The following is a 21,497-nucleotide window of genomic DNA, read 5'->3' as shown; positions in this document are numbered from 1 at the left end:
ATCAATCCCTGACTCATTATCGCTTTGTTTCTAAAACGATGACATGACATAAGTCTATGTGTACATTCCCAACACAACTTCTGAGGTAAATTGTCATCTTCACTCATCTGTAATGTAACAAATCAAATATAAATATAATAAATCACAAAATTGGATTGCATAATTGAAATATTGAAGCCAAAACTCACCAACAATCCGGTAATTTGTTGGTACGGCAGATCTAATTTATAATCTATTATGTGATAAAGCTTTCTATCCATAGCTAGACATATTCTGCATACCTGTAAATACAAAAAAAATATAGTAATTCGAACTTTTTCATAATACCATCCTTCCCATATTTTCAGTACAGTATAGAAAATTAACATAAAACTTCAAATAAATACAATTTGTTACTTAAAAATCAAAAGAAATCGTGTGTGTACTAGCTGTCGCACGCGACTCCGTCCGCGCGGGATTAAAAATAGATGTTGGCCGATTCTCAGACCTACTCAATATGCTCACAAAATTTCATGAGAATCGGTCAAGCCGTTTCGGAGGAGTATGGGAATGAAAATTGTGACACAAGAATTTTATATATAAGATATAGTACCACACAGGGTAAGAATAAAAATTAACTTATACATAACTCATCAAGACTAAGTATTATAAACCCACATACTTATGTACACTCAAAAAACATTACCCTTCCAAGTCAATCTAAAAAACCTCAACAAAATTGCAATTATTTTATATACCTTTAGTACTGCTGATGAATTTAAGTCTTCGTTTGAATCCTGAAATAAACCATTACATATAAATGAGTAAATGAGTATTTACTTAATAATTAATAATCTATCAAAATGCCAGAGACAAAATTTCACTTTTTTTTAAATAGAATCTTTTAGGGCACACGTCTTTAATAAAGAATACCCAATCTTTATATATATAATTCTTCTGTGAGTGTGTATGTCACTGAACTTCTCTCAAAGGACTGGACCGATTTTGATGAAATTTTTTGTGTGTGTTCAAGGGGATCTGGGTATGGTTTAGATTCACAATTTTGTCCGCTGGACAATGTTTTTTTATTGATTTTTAATTTATTAGTAGTTGTTGATTTTGGAATGGTTTACATTGGATCCGACAGACAGCGCTACCATCGCAGTGTCAAATTTAAAATAATATTCAAATTAAAGACCGTATAGACAGGACAACGTCTGTCGGGTCCGCTAGTTACAATATAAAAATCTATCCACCTATTTAGGAACATAGAGGAGACACAAACAAGTCTTGTCTATATTTATAATTAATAAGGTTGTTATTACTTGTAAAAGAATTGGTACGGCTCCATTCTTGATTTTCCTCAGTCCAAATTTAGTTTTATAAAAGTCTTCAGATCGGAAATGTTCAGAGCATACAGTACTGCGATATTTTGGTTCCCAATCCATCTTCCCAAGAGCTTCTAACCATTTGGTGCGCAAGTTTGGTTCTTTCGGAAACCTGGCAAAGGATGTTTCAATACCATTAATGAATATAAACTATGGATAAAAATAAGCGTATGTTATGTTATATTTTCAATAAAACAACATAGATAATAAGAAACTAGGTTAAAAAGTTAACAAAACTTACATATGAAATGTAATGCCATGACGTTTTGTTGTTCGTTTCGTATCATTTGTACAATTTTGTACACTACACCGCATTATTGCGTTTTTATTTTTTATTTCATATTATTTATGTTTTAATACATAATACTCGAGTTACATTAGAACATTTCTGTTTACAATGTAACAAAACAACACGGACATAATAATATCGATTATAATGTAAAATTCATCGTTTTTAAGAAAAAGATTTATTATTTGGCGTTTATTAATATTAAGAAAAATTATTGTTAAGTTTAAATGTATTAATTTGTTTTATTTGTACTTAAAAAGCACTGACAGAAAAGTATGAAATGTAACTTGACATGACGTATTGTCTCAACGCAAAGAGCAGAGCATATCAAAGACACAGTTCTAAATTTTTATTTATTAATACATAAAGTCTTAAATCTATGATATAAAATAAAATTTAAAAAAAAAACCGAATAATTAACTAAAATATGTTATTAATAGTTCTAAATAGACTTCGAGCACAGAAGCTTATATTAATTTTTTCGTGAGTGAGTGAAACAGACTTATAAAACTTATGGTCCCTTGGCGCGTATTATACGTCAAAATTGAGAAGTTCATGCTGTCAAATATCAACGGATAGAAGATAGCTTTTTGGATGACTTTTCCGAAGCCTCTTAGAAATTCGTCGGGTAATCTGGGTAAAATGTAAAAATGACGGAGTAATTCGCATCAATATTAAAGTGTTTTTGTGATATAAAACAAAATAAAAATGCGCTGTTGTGCTCCGAATTGTAAAAATGATTCTAGACAATTGTCTAAATCTCAGGGAATCACCTTTCATGTGTAAGTTTATTTAAAATATTACATTCATAGTTTTCCCATACTTGAAATCCGGTATAAATGTTTATTTACAAGAAAAACATATTTGAATCCTGTCTTCGTCCCTTTTATAATTTAATAATTGGATAGATAAACAACGATATTAACTTATATCATACTAAATCGCATTTACCATAGTGCAATTTCGTTGTTTGTAGTTACAAAGCAAGTAAAGGCAATTTTTTTTCTTAATACTTAACAAACTCCTTTTGATTATATTTTTACGTCACTATCAACCTCAGACAGACGTAGTAGCATTTATTAATACAAATTCCAGATTCCCCATGGAACAGTCCCTCCGTGCATCCTGGCTGAAAGCATTGGGTAAAGAAACCTGGGAAGCAAAAGAAAGAAGTGCGGTTTGTTCCGAGCATTTCAATTGTGACGACTTGTATGAAACTAAGAGTGGCTTACGTAAGATAAAACCAGGAGCTGTGCCAGTTATTAAGGTTTGTTCATGATCATCTGCTGTAAATAAGTCTCTTAAGACACGGAATCTATTACTTCCTAGCCTTATGCTAACCCTTGCTTTTTTTTTACAGGATATTTCCGATAAAGAAATGCATACTTTAATGGTAATTAATTTTAATTATCAACTTGATTGAATCTGGATAAGTTTGAGACTAAGGGATGGATGTGGTAGAGTAACTTATGTCTGTTGTCAAACCTACTTCCCATGTCAAACTGAGAGAGTGGTATTCTGATAGTCCGGTGAAGCGGTGATGTGTCTCATGGTCTTATTGTAGTTTAGAGAGAAAGTATAATATTCTAAACCATGCCAAGGTGGGATCAATGCCATTTTTTTTTCTAACTTATAGAGGTATCTCTAACTTGAGTTCCTCACATATCCAGGTTCAACTATAAATTTAATAAGATTATTCACTGACTATAATTTAATCATCAGCTCACTATATATCCCCACTGAGGGACTCGGAGTCTACCCTAAGTTAGACTATGTGATAGTGAATGCTGACCCAGTGCAAGACTTCACACATTTTGACTTTCTCAGATATGTGCAGCATCACGATGTTTTCCTTCACCGTAACAACATACAATAAATGTACATATGTAACACATTGATACATGACAGGATTTGAAACCAGTTTTATGAAGAAATTTATTTATGTTTTAATTTAATTTACAGGTGTGCAGGATTTGTCTGGCAGTGGATAGAAGATTGTATTCAATACACAAATATCAGTTGGATCAGGCATTTGAAGTTCTGACGGGATTGAATGTAAGTAAAATAAATATCCTCAGTCTGTGCCCCTCCTCTGTCGATTTAAGGTAAACAATGCATCTGCAATTGCAGATTTCTTGTGTTCGCTTCCCTCTTTTAATGATTTTGAAGGCCTATTTGTTTGCGGCTTTATAATGTAAAAAAAAGTATTTGTATATTGATTTGTTACTTATTTTTTTGTAAAAATTATTGTGTCAAAGGTTTTATAAGTTTTTTTATAAACTTACTAGTTGTCGCCCGCGACTCTGTCCCCGTGGATATACAAAAAACTTAATTAGTGTAGCCCACCCATCCATCCATTCACATCACGTCTATCTAAACATTCGCATTTATTATATAAGTAAGTTAAATAAAAAGCAGCTCTTCAAAGCATAAATTCGAAAAAATGAATAAATAGTAGCCTATGTCCGTCTCCTGGCTCTAAGCTACCTCCTCAACAATTTTCAGGCATATCGGTAAAGACGTTCTTGAGTTATAAATAGTGTAACTAACACCACTTTCTTTTATATATATAGATATGCATTTACCCTATGTTGTTACGGTGAAGGAAAACATTGTGTTGCACATATCTGAGAAAGTCAAAATGTGTGAAGTCCTGCACTGGACCAGCATTCACTATAACATAGTCTCACTTAGGGTAGACTCCGAGTCCCTCAATGTGGATATATAGTGAGCTGATGATTAATTAATTGAATTCACAGATAACGGACAATCTCCCACAGCATTTGTGTTCAGAATGTGCACACAGATTACTTTCCTGTCAGAATTTTAGAAGACGAAGTTTACAATCACACGAACTTATGATGGAAATTATTAATAAACAAGAAATTGTAAGTACATATTCGACTAAATTAAGTAAATTATATATATAATAATAATCAATTGCTGTTTGTTAGTCTCGTAAAACTCAGCTCAAACAGTGGTAGAGCCCGCTTTAACATCTTCGCATGAATTGGCCCGGCTCGACCAGTGAAATACCACGACCACACAGAAGACAGGCTTCAAGGGCGAAGCAATTCCAACTACAGTCTGATGAGTGTGCGTCTCGGAGACCTGATTTAGTCCTCTTTCCCTTCCCACCCTTTTTCTTATAAGGAGAGTGAGAAGTGGAAGTGGACTTTCCGGTTGAGAGGATGCATGGAAAGGAAAGATATTTTCTTTCTGTGCATCCTCTCCTCCGTCGATTAAAGGTAGGCAACGCATATGCAATTGCGTATGTCTATGGGCAACGGGCACTTCTCTATTTCAGCAAAAAATTTACACCTTCCGGAGCAAAGGGTTATTGACGATAACATAATAGCTTTTTTAAAATATAGCAATATTTGTAGGTCATCGGTTACAAAATTGACCCAGAAGGTGTATAATTTTTAAGTTTTTAAAAAATGCCATTTATTTTTTTTAATACCCAGAGGGGAATTTTTATTTAATTTTTCTGGTGACCCTTGTGACCACCCCTATCATCCCCCTTCCTATGTACCTAACCTTTTGGGACAACCTGTATATATATTTTTAGACATTTATTAATTACAATCCTTTGGCGCGAATTGCGCGCTGACATTACAAAGTCAAGTGTCAGAATTAGTGAGGGGACATAAACATTTTAGTAAGGCTAGTGTTGTGCCAGTACACCGGCAAACTAAGCGCCAATAGCCTAATGCTTAAGGATACGAATTTCCGATCACGAGGTCGGTGGTTCGAATCCCGTCATTCGACTATTGTCGTGAACCATATCCTAGCACAAGTTCTATAGCTTAGTTGGAATGGTAAAAGAAATATTAGTAAATTTACAAAAAAATACTGTCGTATTTTCTTCCTAACTTATAATGTTAGGAAGAAGACAATTATTTTTCAATATTTCAGCTTACATTAGAAAATATACAGACTATAAATAAAGAATATGATTTAAAATCTAATCTTACGATAAAATATTACGATCCAAATTATTACGATTTCAATGTACAATATGAAGAGAAATCAGAAATTGAAGAAATCGAAATAAAAAATGAAATATACATAGACGAGAATAATATAAAAGAAGAGGATTCCTCTGATGATAGTCTACCATTAGAAAAGAGAAGGACAAAGAAGAAGGTGATGAAAAAAAAGAAAATTAAACCTAATGAACCGAAGATTGACAGGAGAAGGAAACCTTTTCTTAATGACGATTTAAATGAAACACTTTTTACCATAACTGATTTGTCTTTTGATGAACAAATAGCTGAAATAGAGAAGAGAAGAGATTCCTCAAATTATAAAAACTCTGTATTCAAATGTACAGCGTGTTATAAAGGTTTTTTAGACGAAGATGCATATAATAGTCATATGACAAGACATACGAATGTAAGTTTATTTATATATATATTAATTTGTGTTATTCCAGACTATAGACTGGCTGAATGGTCAATTTGACTTGCAATCTGCAGGTCTTGGGTTCGAATCCCGCCATGTATAAATGTGTTTTTCGATTACCGATTTACATATGTACATTTATCCGACGTTACGGTGAAGGAAAACATCGTGATGCTGCATATATCTAAAGTCAAAGATATGTGTGAAGTCAATCCGCACTTGGCCAGCGTGGTTGGCTATGGCTTAATCATCCTTAACTTAGGGTAGGCTCCTAGCCCCTCAGTGGGGACGTATGGTGAGCTGATGATGATTCCAGACTATGTTCTATATGTATGTCAAATTTCAGTGATATCAGTTGTTCTGGAGATATCTAACATACATCTAAACATTCGCATTTATAATATTAGTAAGATTGTTGACTGTGGGTTTCTAAGACAAAAATCCCAGTTTAAAATATATTGTTACCTCCGTATTGTCAAATATAATGACAGGGATGATGATATTTTTAATACAAATATTTTGGCCTTAGAAACCAACGGTGTCCTAACCAAATAAAAAAATACAAGCGATCGTTTGTGACTTAGTCTGTGCAGGATTAAAAAAAAAGTGTTCTATAACATGTCCGTGTACATCAGCTACCTTCCAGTCCAATTCCTGTCACAATCTGTCCACACGTTCCTGAGATTGCACGGAACAAACAGTTACCATCAGCGCCAAAATCGCGGAAATCAAATAGGCACAAAATACTTACTCTCATAGCCAGTCCATTTAAAGTCAGTGCTTCACTTATATCTATCCTTCTCTTACACACTGATGTTTATATATCTATCCTTCTCTTACATACAGATGCTTATATATCTATCCTTCTCTTACACACTGATGTTTATATATCTATCCTCTTACATACAGATGCTTATATATCTATCCTTCTCTTACACACTGATGTTTATATATCTATCCTACTCTTACACACTGATGTTTATATATCTATCCTTCTCTTACACACTGATGTTTATATATCTATCCTTCTCTAACGCGTGTATAATTTTACCAGCAATGCGGTGAACACGAATGTGACATATGCAAGACGCATTTCAAACATCCGCACGCGTTACGTAAACACGTGACTGCGCATCACACGCAGAGATTCAGCTGTAACCAATGTACATATGTCACAACGCATCGGTGAGTTATTTACATTAGTTTTATAAAAAAAAAACTAAAAAAAAAACAACTATTTTTACTCTAAGGCACTCTTTATATGAATCGTGACCTAAAGGTGTATGTTACCAGGTCATAAAATTAAAAAAAAAATACGAATCGGATGACACATCTCTTGACATACAGGATGTTATAAAAAGAAGTCAGTACAAAAATCTTACCTTGTCACTCTCGAAGTTTTAATTTCTTATGTAAATTTTCTTCCTATAAATCCTATATAGTAAATTAGGGAATAGATTTTGACAAATGAGGTGTCATTCGATTCGTATTCTTACAAACAGTGTCATAGGATATATTACATGGATACAAAAAACATATATTGGATGTAAAAAATAAAATTCTAAAAAATAACAAACTTTTTTTGACATCTAAAAATTTATTTTTAGTAATAATCAATGATCACTTAGTTGGAATAAAAAAAAATTAAAATGCACTCAGCATTAGTCAGTCAGTCTAATTTATTGCTTTTTTTAAATCTAAGTTAAGTTTTTATTTTCTTGAAACATAATTTTAATAATAATTTAGTTAGTTTTTATTAGTTACAATCATTTGACGCAAGCGCACTTTGGTAACAAAGTCTTGTGTCAGATGTAGTGAGGGAACATAAACGTTGATATTTTAATAAGGCTAGTGTTGCGATACACAAGCACTGTGTCGGATTTTCTTTCTAATATTATATATTTGCATGTCAGTCAGACAGCGAGACTGCACGAGAGATGGCACAAGGGTACCAAATATCAATGTCCACACTGTCAAGAGGAATTCCTGTAAGTAATTATGAGTTAAAGTTGATTTTTGAAACCAAAATCTCTGTATAAAACATATCTGTCCAATATCTTTGACATAATAGAGATAACATTTTTAAACTGGTCTCAGAAACCCACGGTTAATTGATTTTGAGAGTAATTTTGTGTTAAATATATACGAAACTGAATAAGCGAGAAATTCTTTAGAGAGAAAACTCTATAAGCGAGAAACATATCGCGATGTCTCTAACTCTCGCTTATCCAGTTACTGTTGTACATATTTTGAGAACAATTTTGACTTTACTAATTAATTTTTATGTGAGTAACTTACAGTTAATTAATTATTTTGTAAATAACTTAATTAAATATGTCCGTGTAACTTTGGATTAACCGAAGGAAAATCATCAAAATTGCTTATATTAATAACTAGGTGTTGAATTAAAAATAGTAGTCTATGTGTTCTTCCAGACTATGTTCTATATGTATGACAAATTTCATTAAGATTCGTTGAGTTGTTCTGTAGATATCTTCTAACATACATCTAAACATTCGCATTTATAATATTAGTAAGATTATTAATATTTTCAGTAAATTTACAACATACATGGGTCATATTCGTATAAAACATCCTTCAGACTTCGTATGTGAGCTTTGTGGATATTCATTTGTAAGTGAGAAAGGGATAGAATTACATAAGAAATTGAAACATCGACTCGAGAGTGACAAGGTAAGATATATTTTTGTACTGACGTATTTATGTAACATCCTGTATAGTAAACGAGTGAACATTTTGACAAATAAGGTGTCATTCGATTCGTATTCTTACAAAGAGTGTCATAGGATACATTTATTTGGATTTTTAAGGTTTTTTTTAAAATTAATATCGTACTTTAAAATCGTCTGAGGGTCTTGGAGTCTATAAGTGAGAGTATGTGATAGTGAATGCTGGTCCGGAGCAAGACTTCACACATTTTGACTTTAGATATGTGCAGCATCACGATGTTTTCCTTCACTCTAACATAGGATAAATGTAACATTTGTACACGCCGGGATTCGAACCCCTGCTTACATGTTTAACCTCTGAGCAACCGACTGTCTTTAATTATAGGTACCAGATGATGGTCCGTTCTGTGAATCTTGCAATGTAAGGTTCATCTCACAGGAAGCATACAGAAGACATTTGATGGTCTCCGCAAAACATAATACTGGTGATAAGTGAGTTTTATAGCTATTTTGATATCATCATCATCAGATCACTGCATGTCCCCACCGAGGGGCTCGGAGCCTACCCTAAGTTAAGGGTGATTAGGTCATAGTCAACCACGCTGGCCAAGTGCTGGTTGACTTCACATATATCTTTGAATTTCTCAGATATGTGCAGCATCACGATGTTTTCCTTCAACGTAACTTCGGATAAATGTACATATGTAAATAGAAAAACACATTAGTACATGGCGTTGTACATTTTGATATATAGATTATAAAAAAAAAAATTGTCGGATAATCTATGGAACTAACAATTTTTTTTTATTTTTGTAAAAGTTAAAATGTGACATATTTTTTTTAATAACAATAGTTTTTTTAGTATGTTATTATTCCTTATTTTTTAGTTTTATGTAACCTATTTATGTCATGATATGGTTTACTATAGTGATTGAATGGATGTTTAAAATCCTGACTGTTAGATTAGTTAACTATTGAAGTTTGATTTCAATAAAAAAAAAATGCTAAATTAATAAAAAAAAAAATCATAAATAGAATCGAATCTGAATAAGCGAGAGTCTATACGATCGTGATATTTTGTCTCGCTTTTAAATGTTTCTCTCTTAAGAGTTTCTCGCTTATCCAGTCTTTCTTTTTTTTTCTCTCCACTAATGACATAGGTTAAATATATATATTTTTAGGGATACAAACGATCCTAACAAAAGGAAGAAAGGTAGAAAGCCGAGAGAAGTGAAAGAGAGAGAAATAATCGATAACAGAGAACAGAATGAGAGGAAGATGTATCCTAGTCAGATGAGAAAAGTTGAAGGTCCAATACCATGTGAACAGGTAAGCAAAAAAAAAGGTTTTTCTTTTTTTATATCATAAGATGGCAAACGAGCGAGCGACCACCTGAAATCGCTGAAATAGCGAAGTGACCGTTGATCATAGACATACGCAATTGTATATACGTTGCCTACCTTTAATCGACGGAGGAGAGGATGCACAGAAATATTTTCCCTTTCCATGCATCTCATCCGGAAAGTCCACTTCCACTTCCCATCTTTTCCTTATAAAAAAAGGGTGGGAAGGGAAAGAGGACTAAATAAGGCCTCCTAATAATTTATTGTAATTATATTTCTCCAACATTTTCGTAGTTTTTTTTCTTATTTTTTGCAATATCTAGTGTGGTCTACAATTAGAAGATTCTCGTGCCTACCACGGTCACTTCAGACGTATGCATCCAGACAAGAACCGCACTAATTACCCTTCTATGAAGTCGCCTTGTATGTGTGAGTTGTGTGGCAGAATGTTCCAGGTAAGTCATATATAGCGCGTCGGTGGCGCAGTGGTCAAGCACTTGACTTGTAATCTGCAGCTCCTGGGTTCGAATCCCGCCATGTACCAATGTGTTTTTCGATTTCCGATTTACATATGTACATTTATCTGACGTTATTACGGTGAAGGAAATCGTGATGCTGCACATATCTGAAGTCAAAGATATATGTGAAGTCAACCCGCACTTGGTCAGCGTGGTAGGCTCCGAGCCCCTCAGTGGAGACGTATAGTGAGCTGATGATGATGATTTCAGAGTTACGCACTATTAAAAGACCATAGTTGGGTACATACCGGTGAGAGACCATTCTCATGTGAATGTTGCGGCAAAGCATTCCGCATGAGACAACGTCTCGTCGCACACAGGCGGGTGCACGCGCCGCGCAGGGATACATACGTGTGTGCGCTCTGCGGGAAACACTTCACAACTCATAGCAACAGGCAGCGACATATGTTTGTGAGTTATGCACACACTTGTACACTTAACAACTCATAAAAATCAAATACATAACGCTCAAGTTGATTTAAACATATAGAAATCTAAAAAAAACACTAATTTGTGAACACTTACACTCATTCATCTTCATGTCAGTCCATTCACTGATACGTCACGCATTTGTATGTTTTTATTTATACAGGATGTCCCAAAAGGTTACGTACATAGGAAGGGGGATGATAGGGGTGGTCACAAGGGTCACCAGAAAAATTAAATAAAAATTCCCCTTTTGGGTATTAAAAAAAATGGCATTTTTTAAGAACTTAAAAATTTTACACCTTCTGGGGCAATTTTGTAACCAATGACCTACAAATATTGCTACATTTTAAAAAAAAGCTATTATGTTATCGTCAATAACCCTTTATCAATATGATATAAAAAAAACAATACAACTAGCAAAGATTTTAAAGAAAACTAAACTTGCCCCAGAAGGTGTAAAACTTTTAAGTTTTTAAAAAATGCCATTTATTTTATTTAATACCTAGAGGGGAATTTTTATTTAATTTTTCTGGTGACCCTTGTGACCACCCCTATTATCCCCCTTCCTATGTACCTAACCTTTTGGGACACCCTATATAGTTTATTTATAACACCTATATCGTAAACGAGTGAACAGATTTTAACAAGTGAGGTATCATTCGATTCCTATTCTTCCCAAGTGTCATAAATACAGTAATTCGTATTTTTTGGTGTTTTTCAGATCCACACAGGTCTAAAGCCATTTGCTTGTGAAATGTGTGGCAAATGCTTCAAGCATGCAAGTGAGAAACGCGCCCACGTCGCCTACGTGCATCTCAAGAAGCCATGGCCGAAGCGAGCACGCACCAAACGAACAGACAGACAGGTATTGTGTTACATCATCAGCTCACTATACGTCCCCACTGAAGGGCTCGGAGCCTACCCTAAGTTAAAGGTGACAAGACCATAGTCAACCACACTGACCCAGTGCAAGACTTCACACATATCTTTGACTTTGTCAGATATGTGCAGCATCACGATGTTTTCCTTCACCGTAAGAACGTCAGGTAAATGTACATATGTAAATCGGAAATGGAAAAACACATTGGTACATGGCGGGATTCGAACCCAGGACCTGCAGATTACAAGTCAAGTGCTTGACCACTGAGCCATCGACTTGTGTTACATAACTTACTAATATTATAAACTAACTGTTGCCCATAACTCTGTACGGAATAAAAAAAAATATTAAGTAGTGTATGTGTTCTTCCAGACTATGTTCTATATGTTTGACAAATTTCATCAAGATACCTAATATTAGTAAGATGAGAAAGTTTGGATGGATGTATGGATGTTTGTTAGATCTCCAGAACGGCTGCATAGATCTTGATGAAATTTGACATAGATGTAGAACATAGTATGGAAGAACACATAGATTAGTAATTTTTTTTTATATTTCCATGCGTTCTAAATTTCTTGTTATAATGTCTTTATATAATTTTCTTTTCTAGAATCAATTGCAAAATCAAACACTAAGTGCGAGCGAGATGGATATAGTTCAGCCTGTGTGGCCGCATTGTGAACAGAAAGCTAGCGATGTTAATATCATAAATAAGCCTATTTACTATAACATGAAGATATAAAGATAAGACTTAACAGTGGTAGAGCCCGCTTTAACATCTTCTCACGAATTGTCCTCCTTCAGTGAAATACCACGACCACACAGAAAACAGGCTTCAAGTGCGAAGCTATTCTTTCTACAGTCTGATGAGTGTGCGTCCCGGAGACCTAATTTAGTCCTCTTTCTCTTCCCACCATTTTTATTATGAGGAAAGGATAGGAATGAGAGGATGGATGGAAAGGGAAAATATTTTCTTTCTGTGCATCCTCTCTTCCGTCGATTGAAGGTAAGCAACGCATATGCAATTGCGTATGTCTATGGGCAACGCTTCGCTATTTCAGTGATTTCGGCAGATTTGCTCGTTTGTCACCTTATGATATAAAAAATAAGACTAACTGGGTTTATTCTTTTAATATGTAACTGAGGCACGACAATCACGTGACTGTATCCAAAGTTATTATCAGTTCTGTACATTTTTGAAGTCCCAAATTATTGTGGAACATCACTGCAGTGTTTATTGTCCTCTCTTTCATTTTCTTTGATAAAAGAGAGACAAAAATATCGCCTTAATAATCTTTGGTACATAGATAGGAATTGTATGTTTAGAATAAGGTTTTATTGATAATTTAATAGTTGGTTTCTGAGACTCAATTCTCTGTATAACATTATTCTCTGTTTTGTCAAACAATATGTTTTCAGAGTTTTTGGTCTCGGAAACCAATGATAAGTAATGTTATTGTGAAATTATATTTTAATATGTATTTATTGAATGAAATAATAAACAGACAATTTTTAATACTCATTTATTTTGTGATAAAAAAATCATTTTTTTTTATTTAAAACTAGCTGTCGTCCGCGTGTAATTAACAAAAATAGTTACCGGCAATTCGAATTTATTTCGAGTTTTAAACCTTCATGAACATTTCAAGAACAAGATAAGACAAATCCGTGCAGCGTTATCTGCAATTGATTTTTAAATATAAAAAAAAATTAAAAATAAAACTTACAGATAGATAAAAGAATAAATTTGTACTCCCGCACCCCAGGTCTTTGACCCAAAAACATGTTAGAAGGAATTAGGCAAAGTACCGCGCAAAAAATAACACCTTTGCTTAAGAATACTTTAATCTATTTGTGCTTTTATTTGTTGAATTTATCAAAATATCTTTTGACCAAACAAAAATAAGATCCTAATTGTTTCTATATCATGTCTTTCATCAATTTAATTAGCTTCTTCTTAAGGTGCCTCTAGGACTTGGAAAGATTAGCAGTCAGTTCATTGTCTCTCTCTTGAGATTTAATATGCGACTAACTTAATTTCAACCTTACTGACTTGTAACATAATATCAAGAAAACAACACAATAATATCAAGAGAAAAGAGTAAAATGTACAATAACAATAGAATGACAGGCAAACACTTTGCAAATTGCCAAAAAAAATCAAAGAGTAAGTATTAGTTTTTTTACTTTTCTATTGCTTTGTGCACTCTTTGGCTTTGTGACACATTCCCTATAAAATGTTGTTGTCCAAAGGCCTAAAATCTAGAACCAGTTCTAATATGTAATGCTCCAATCTTTGATAACCTAAAGTCTTTTTTGTATGACGCTTGAAAAAAAAATCCAAAAATTAAAATCAAATTAAACCAATAATCTCTGTCATAATCTTTAATTTTGACATGGCAATCACAGATAAGATTGTGTCTTGGCAGTGTTGCCAAACGTACGGCAATTGCCGTGTTTTACGGCTTTTAAACCGACGGGAAACTACCAAATTTACGTCTTTTTGAAAATTTCTTTTAATTAATTGAGTAGTAAAACTGTGCAAAAGATACCGAAAAGGGGGACAGCTAATTGTTTATAAAGATATTGTTTAGCTGAATGTATGATTTTGTTTTCGTGTTCTTAACAAAATAAGAACATATATTGCTAGTTATTTAAGTTAATAAAACTAGTTAATTAAACTACCAAAATAATACTATAAACCATATACTAAAACTAAACCAAACTAAAAATAAAACTAAATAATATAAAAAATCGACCCCAAACCGCTGCGGTCGCACGGTAGGGTTCCCAAGAGGCTGGCGGCATTTCCCCGTTGGATGGCCAGGCTCAACCTTTGGCCGAAATGCGCGCCAGCCCTTGGATCCCCTGAGGCGTCGATGAGGCGTGCGGAAATCTCCTTAAACAGGCGACGGGCTTCCGCACCCCAAGGCCCCAAGGTCTCCACGGCAAAAGGCGCAAATATATACGGATCTGCCAACGCCGCATATTTACGCCTTAAAATACATAATAATACATACCGAAAATACATTTTAAATTTAACGTTAGTAAAAACAGTCCTTGATTATCAATATATTGATGGTACACAACATACATGGTGTATAAAACAATGACAGCAGTTGGCAAACATTTCAATATTGTATAGAAAGTTCAAACAACCAGCTTACTGCCATTTGGCGAATGTTACATAGGTTTCCTATTTTTAGGAGTGCTAGGGCCCACTATTTATAATCTTACATACAAACACGGCTTTTGTAGGCAGTGTACACAACCGGCAGCCAGGTAAAAATTTTCATTGGCAACACTGATTGACATTTAAAAAAAATACTAACGTCCTATTTATTATTGTTTACGTTCACTTATCATTTAAATTAAAAACAAATTCACTCAAAAATACTTGCAAGAAGAGTTCCTCTAAATTAATCGAACTTCAATTCACATTAACAATTAGTTATATATGTATTTTATTAATTGTAAGTCGTGATGTTATTAGATTTATGTTACAGTGTCTAAAAAACTTAGAAATGTTACCCGTTCCAATGTATAATATGGAAGGATCTTCTAATTTGAACAGCGGTGTTAATAACTTTTGCAGTGTTTACGATGAGAATATTATTTTAAATAGTGTTAGGAATAGGAAAAAGGTATCAGAACACGCAAACTGTCCTGTATGTAGTTGTACAATAAGACATGGTGAATTAGAATCACATCTTGCTTTAGAAGTTGAAAGATTACAAAAACTTTCCAATGGTGGATCTAAACGAAAACTCAGTGCTAATAGTCCGACTAATTCGAATCTAGCAGTTGCTGGTTCAAGTAGTAATAATGAAGTTCATAATGAAGATGTTGATGTAACTGGCTGTTTAGGAAGTGATGTTTATCAAGTAAGTTCTTTATTAAGATATCTTTCCTTCATAATTCCGTTCCTTTACATGTATATACCTATGGCTGATAACTTTACATAAACATTGTAAATTGGTGGTAAAAAAAAAACAAAAACAAACTGCCATTAACATCCTTCAAAAATTCCAACCATCTACCACATATGTATTTTGTATATGTGCCAGACATAATTGAGATTGTTTACTTCTTATGTTACTAAAATAAACAACAAAACCAATGAAACTATGACATTTCAGGAAATAATAAGTTTTCTATTTACATCATCAACCTGCCCTTATCCCTATCGAGGGTCGGCACAGTATGTACTACTCCTCCATACATCTCTATCAGCCGTCATATCCGAGTCTACCCCTTTCTTATGCATATCCTCTTTCACAGTCATTCCATACTTTTTTTGGTCTTCCCCTACCCTTGTAGCCATCCACATTCAATCTCATTACTTTTTTGCTTATATCATCATCATCAAGTTTTCTATTTACATAGAGATAATTTATTTCATCATCAGCTCACTATACATCTCCAATGAGTCTTGGAGTCTACCCTAAGTGAGACTATGTGATAGTGAATGCTGGTCCAGTGCAAAACTTCACAGATATCTTTGACTTTCACGAAATGTGCAGCTTCACAGTTTTCCTTCACCGTAACAACATAGGATACATGTACATATGTAAATGTAACACATTGCTACATGCCATGATTTGAACAAAGGACATGTTTACAAGTCAACTGCTTAAACCCTGAGCTACAGAAGTAATAACATATTATTTTTTATCAAATTTCAGAGAGTGCATTCAAATCGTTTACGAAGACTAAGAGCTAGACGTCGATCAACACCACCACCGCAGACCGGAGAATGTCCTGTCTGTAATGCAACATTACCTGTGTCCAGACTGCAGCGACATGCATTACGATGTCTCAAGAGAACCGGTGCGGAGATGGATGATGATGTACCTGATACAAGTTCGGAAGAAGGCAGCATTGATGTTGAGGTAAATTTTACTAATATTATAAATGCAATTGTTTGGATGAATGAATGTTTCTTGGTATATCCAAAACGGCTGCATGGATTTCGCTGAAATTTAACATGGATGTAGAACATAGTCTCAAATAAGTACTTTTTAAATGTTCAGATAATAAGTAAAACCTACTTGGACAGCTAAAGTCTAGCAAAACCTTGTCACAGTTTTTGACTTTGAAAAAGCACTTAACTTCATAATCATCATCATGAGGCGCTACAGCCGCAGTAGGCCTGGACCTGATCAAGTAAAGCCTATTGCCTTCAACTTGGTCAGTGTAAAACAATGTCTTAGTCCAAAAGATCAGCTGTTTATGAGGAACAAATATGATAATTTATTTTTATAAATCTTGGTGTTGTCAGAATGATGAACCATCAGGGGGCTTTGGTGCGGAGTACCAGTGGTGCGGCGAATGGCGGGTGAGGGCTGCAGCGCTGCAGGCCGCGGAGGGCAGAGTCGCCACTGCTGTACGAAGAGTCTCCAATGATCAGGCATTGGTACATATACTTTGATATAAAGGATTCTTCCTTATAATCAAAATTTTAATTTAATTTGAAAGAGGCAGACTTTTGTAAGTTATTTTGACTTTTTTGATGTATTGCTTTGGCAAAAGACCATGTGGCCACCTGAATTCGCTGAAATAGCGAAGCAACTTGCCAATAGACATTTGCAATTACAGATGCCTTGTCTACGTGTAATCGATGGAAAAGACAGAAAAATATTTCCGCATTCTATGCGTCTCCAACGTCAAATTCACTTCCCCTTCCTATATTTTCCTTTCAAGAAAAGTTTGGGTAGGGAAAGAGGAGTAAAATATGTCCTCTGGCCGCACTCATCAGACTGTAGTTATAATGATTTGTGACTAGAGGCTTCTGTAAGATTGTAGTCGAGGTGTGATGGTTGAGTCTACCACAATTATAAAAAGGGTTGTCCTAATGATTCCAGGTCGTAGATGGTGATGAAGATACAGAGTTGTATGGTCCACCACAATATTCACCATCCAGGATAGCCCCAGATGTAAGTAGCAGCATCAACTTTACATCCCTACTGAGGGTCTCGGAGCCTATAAGTGAGACTATGTGATAGTGAATGCTGGCCAAGTGCAGGTTGACTTCATATCTTTGATGTTCTCAGATATGTGCAGCATCACAATGTTTTCCTTCACCGTAACAGCATAAGTATTAATAATAAATTTACATCTAAATATCTTTAAAATAAAATTCTCATGTCACAATTTTCGTTCCCATACTCCTCTGAAACGGCTTGACCGATTCTCATGAAATTTTGTGAGCATATTGAGTAGCTCTGAGAATCGGCCAACATCTATTTTTAATCCCGCGCGGACGCAGTCGCGGGCGACAGCTAGTCTTTTAAATAAAATTCTTGTGTTACAATGTTAGTTATTATAATCCTCCTCCTCCTCGGAATCGACTTGACTAATTTTTATGTAATTTTATATAAAAATCCTAAATAAAAACCTCTTAAAATCACCTACTATCAATTTTTCATACCCCTAAGTGATAAGATTTATCTACCCTTAATATTTTTATTTTTTGGACAATTTTTTTTATAACGTATTAGATGTCGCCTGCTACTCCCTTCACGTGGAATTAAAAAAAACGTAATAGTCTAAGTGTTCTTCCAGACTATGTTCTATATGTATGACAAATTTCATCAAGATCTGTTGAGTTGTTCTGGAGATATCTTCTAACATAAATCTAAACATTCACATTTATAATATTAGTAAGATGTATCTTTTTAATTGTTTTTTTTTACATTCCAGGCAGATATACCTTTAACAGACGAACAGACAGAAGATACTCCTATAGAAAATGAAGAACCTATTAAAAGATATGAAACATCAAAACCCAATGGTATCGTTGAAGCAAGCGCAGAAGTATGTAGAATCTATCAATTTATGTTTTACTAGTTGTAGCACTCGACTCTGTCCGCACGGGTTACTAAAGACAGTAGCCTATGTTCTTCCAGACTATGTTCTATATGTATGTCAAATTTCATCAAGATTCGTTCACCCGTTCTAGAGGTATACAAACATCCATCTAAACATTCGCATTTATAATATTAGTAAGATATGAAAATGTCTAAGTTCTTTCATCATCATCATCATCAGCTCACTATACGCCCCACTGAGGGGCTCGGAGCCTACCCTAAGTTAAGTTTGATTAGGCAATAGTCAACAACGCTGTACAAGTGCGGGTTGACTTCACACATATCTTTGACTTTCTCAGATATGTGCAGCATCACGATGTTTTCCTTCACAGTAAGACCATCAGATAAATGTACATTATACACGGAAATGTAAAAACACATTGGTACATGGTGGGATTTGAACCCAGGAGCTGCAGATTGCAAGTCAAGTGTTTTAACCCCTGAGCCATCGATGCTCCTTTAAGTTACTTACTTAGTCTAAATTAAAAAAAAACTAGAATTTCGAAAATGTCTATTTTAATTTGCTATTTAACTCATTAGAGCCTGAGTTAGTCTTTTTTAAATATCAGTAAGATTTAATAATTAATTTTTTATTATTTTCAGACAAGAATACAAGCTTTAAAAGCTAAAATAAAAGAATTGGAAAGCAGACAGAATACAGCTTCCGAGGTATGTATTTAAAGCTAACTTAAAATAATTACCATCATTTACTATAAATAGCGGTAAATATAGTTTCTGTCTCCGACTTCGTCTACACAAAATAAAAAAAAACTTAGTAGTCTATGTTTTATGTCAGTCTTTCCCAAAGTGTGAGATAACGCCCCCTTGTGTGGGCTGCAGGTCTCAAGTTGCGGGTTATAGTAAAACGTTTCGTTTACAATTCTCCGTTATTATACATATATAGTTCACAATAATTAATTAATTTAATTTGAAGTTATAGTGGTTTTTAAATATGTGAAAATATGGGGGCGCTAAAAATATTTATTCTTAAAGTGGGCAGTAGACAAAATAAGTTTGGGAACCACTGTTCTATATGTATGACAAATTTCATCTAGATCCATACAGCCGTTCTGGAGATCTATCCATACATCTTGTTTAGTTTACTAGTAAAATGAATTTGTACGTTTTTTTTTTATTTCTGTTAACTTTTTAATTTACAGGCAAAATGTCTTATATGTTTGGGTCCGCACATCTCTCCGGCAGTTTCCATACAATGTTGGCATGTTCATTGTGAGGTTAGTATTATTGTTTACCTAATTATATGTTTGTATATTAATTTAAAAGTTTTCTTAATAATATTTATAACTGTATATATAACAGAGGTAGAGCCCGCTTTCACATCTTCGCAGGAATTGTCCTCGCTCAGTGAAATACCACGACCACTAACTACAGTGTGATGAGTGTGCGTCCCGGAGGCCTAATTTAGTCCTCTTTCCCTTCCCACTCTTTTTCTTAGAAGGATACGATGGGAAGTGGAAGTGAACTTTCCGGATGAGAGGATGCATGGGAAGGGAATATATTATCTTTCTGTGCATCCTCTCCTCCGTCGATTAAAGGTAGACAACGCATATGCAATTGCGTATGTCTATGGGCAACGGTCACTTCGCTATTTCAGCGATTTCAGGTGACAGCTCGTTTGGTACCTTAAGATATAAAAAAAAATTGTTTAATTTCTTTATATTAGTATTTTTGGTTATATTATACACTACTTGAAGCTCGCGACACCCTCCATGTGAATTTAAAAAAATTTTGTAGTCTATGTGTTCTTCCAGATTATGTTCTACATCTATGTCAAATTCCATCAAGATGTATACAGCCGTTCCGGAGATATCTTCTAACATACATCTAAACATTTGCATTTATATTATATATGAATTTTATTTCGTTATTTGTCTATATTACTAGTATAATATAATTTGCAGGTCTGTTGGTTGCAATCTTTAAAAGCAAAAAAAATATGTCCTCAATGTAATGCTATCACAAGTACACAGCATTTGAGAAGAATATATATGTAACTTGAAAACAAAGAGAATGGTTGATTTAAACATCAAATTACCTCAAAAAGGCAAAAGGAAACATCAAATTTCCTCGAAAAGGCAAAAGGAAACATCAAATTTCCTCGAAAAGGCAAAAGGAAACATCAAATGCCTCGAAAAGGCAGACATCAAATCGATTGCATGAAGTGGACTTGACAGGGGAGAAGACATAGGATAGGGAAATAATCCCCTTTCTGTATGTCCCTTCTTCCTTTTTAGGTACCTACCTCACACTTGCGTAACCATTGGATGTCTATGCGTTGTCATTTCGCTATTTTAGCGAAATTTTATGTGATTGCAGCTTGTTGTTTGTATTATAAAAGAAACGATTACAATATTTATCAAATTACTAAAGGATGTATGGAGAAAATGTATGGAAGATGTATGTTTTTACAGGAATAGAAAATAACTGAAGTAACATGATAAATTTAATCATTTTTGATACAATTTCTTCCCTTTTTTTTCTAAATATTAAGGGAAATGAAGACTAACTCGATTAAGAAACTATGCTCATATAAAAATGACATGAATAAGTTTGCCTTCTGTGAAGATAATACAATATATGAAGACATTATGTAAATAAAATTATATATATTTTCTAATATTGTGTATTTATTTAACCTTGGAAAGCCTAAGAATTGGTAACTAAAACTTTCTCGCTTAGGTGTT

At 34.1% G+C, this 21,497-nt stretch overlaps 3 protein-coding genes across 3 annotated transcripts in view; 2 read left to right on the top strand and 1 right to left on the bottom strand.

Annotated features, from left to right (window-relative positions):
* LOC106114025 (zinc finger protein 311-like) overlaps nucleotides 1–1,427 on the bottom strand; it is a gene marked incomplete at its 3' end in the record, with an annotated part of 8,516 nt that extends 7,089 nt beyond the window's left edge. The window contains exons 1-3 of the mRNA XM_013307098.1: nucleotides 1,305–1,427; nucleotides 738–776; nucleotides 189–281 (exon numbers count right to left, since the gene is read on the bottom strand). Coding sequence (XP_013162552.1) covers nucleotides 189–281; nucleotides 738–776; nucleotides 1,305–1,427 — 255 coding nt within the window. The remainder of the gene's footprint in view (nucleotides 1–188; nucleotides 282–737; nucleotides 777–1,304) is intronic.
* An 849-nt stretch (nucleotides 1,428–2,276) lies between these two features.
* On the top strand, nucleotides 2,277–12,851 carry LOC106114078 (zinc finger protein 737-like). Its single transcript, XM_013307164.1, has 15 exons — nucleotides 2,277–2,438; nucleotides 2,752–2,923; nucleotides 3,017–3,049; nucleotides 3,619–3,711; nucleotides 4,416–4,544; nucleotides 5,575–6,054; nucleotides 7,118–7,248; nucleotides 7,977–8,051; nucleotides 8,619–8,757; nucleotides 9,139–9,245; nucleotides 9,935–10,082; nucleotides 10,420–10,551; nucleotides 10,825–11,025; nucleotides 11,765–11,908; nucleotides 12,534–12,851. The coding sequence occupies exons 1-15, from the start codon at nucleotides 2,365–2,367 to the stop codon at nucleotides 12,663–12,665; spliced, it is 2,190 nt and encodes a 729-aa protein (XP_013162618.1). The 5' UTR covers nucleotides 2,277–2,364; the 3' UTR covers nucleotides 12,666–12,851.
* A 2,420-nt stretch (nucleotides 12,852–15,271) lies between these two features.
* Nucleotides 15,272–21,399, top strand: RNF220 (ring finger protein 220). The gene is made up of 8 exons (XM_013307222.1): nucleotides 15,272–15,807; nucleotides 16,609–16,815; nucleotides 17,205–17,339; nucleotides 17,788–17,859; nucleotides 18,626–18,739; nucleotides 19,396–19,461; nucleotides 19,953–20,027; nucleotides 20,715–21,399. Exons 1-8 carry the CDS (start codon nucleotides 15,421–15,423, stop codon nucleotides 20,805–20,807), a joined length of 1,149 nt encoding a protein of 382 aa, XP_013162676.1. The 5' UTR covers nucleotides 15,272–15,420; the 3' UTR covers nucleotides 20,808–21,399.
* Nucleotides 21,400–21,497: the final 98 nt, after the last annotated feature.

This window comes from Papilio xuthus, unplaced genomic scaffold (genome assembly GCF_000836235.2).
Source record: "Papilio xuthus unplaced genomic scaffold, Pxut_1.1 DF829673.1, whole genome shotgun sequence".
Classification (NCBI taxonomy): Eukaryota; Metazoa; Arthropoda; class Insecta; order Lepidoptera; family Papilionidae; genus Papilio; species Papilio xuthus.
Note: the sequence above shows the minus strand (reverse complement) of the source record. Positions and strands in the feature narration are given on the sequence as shown.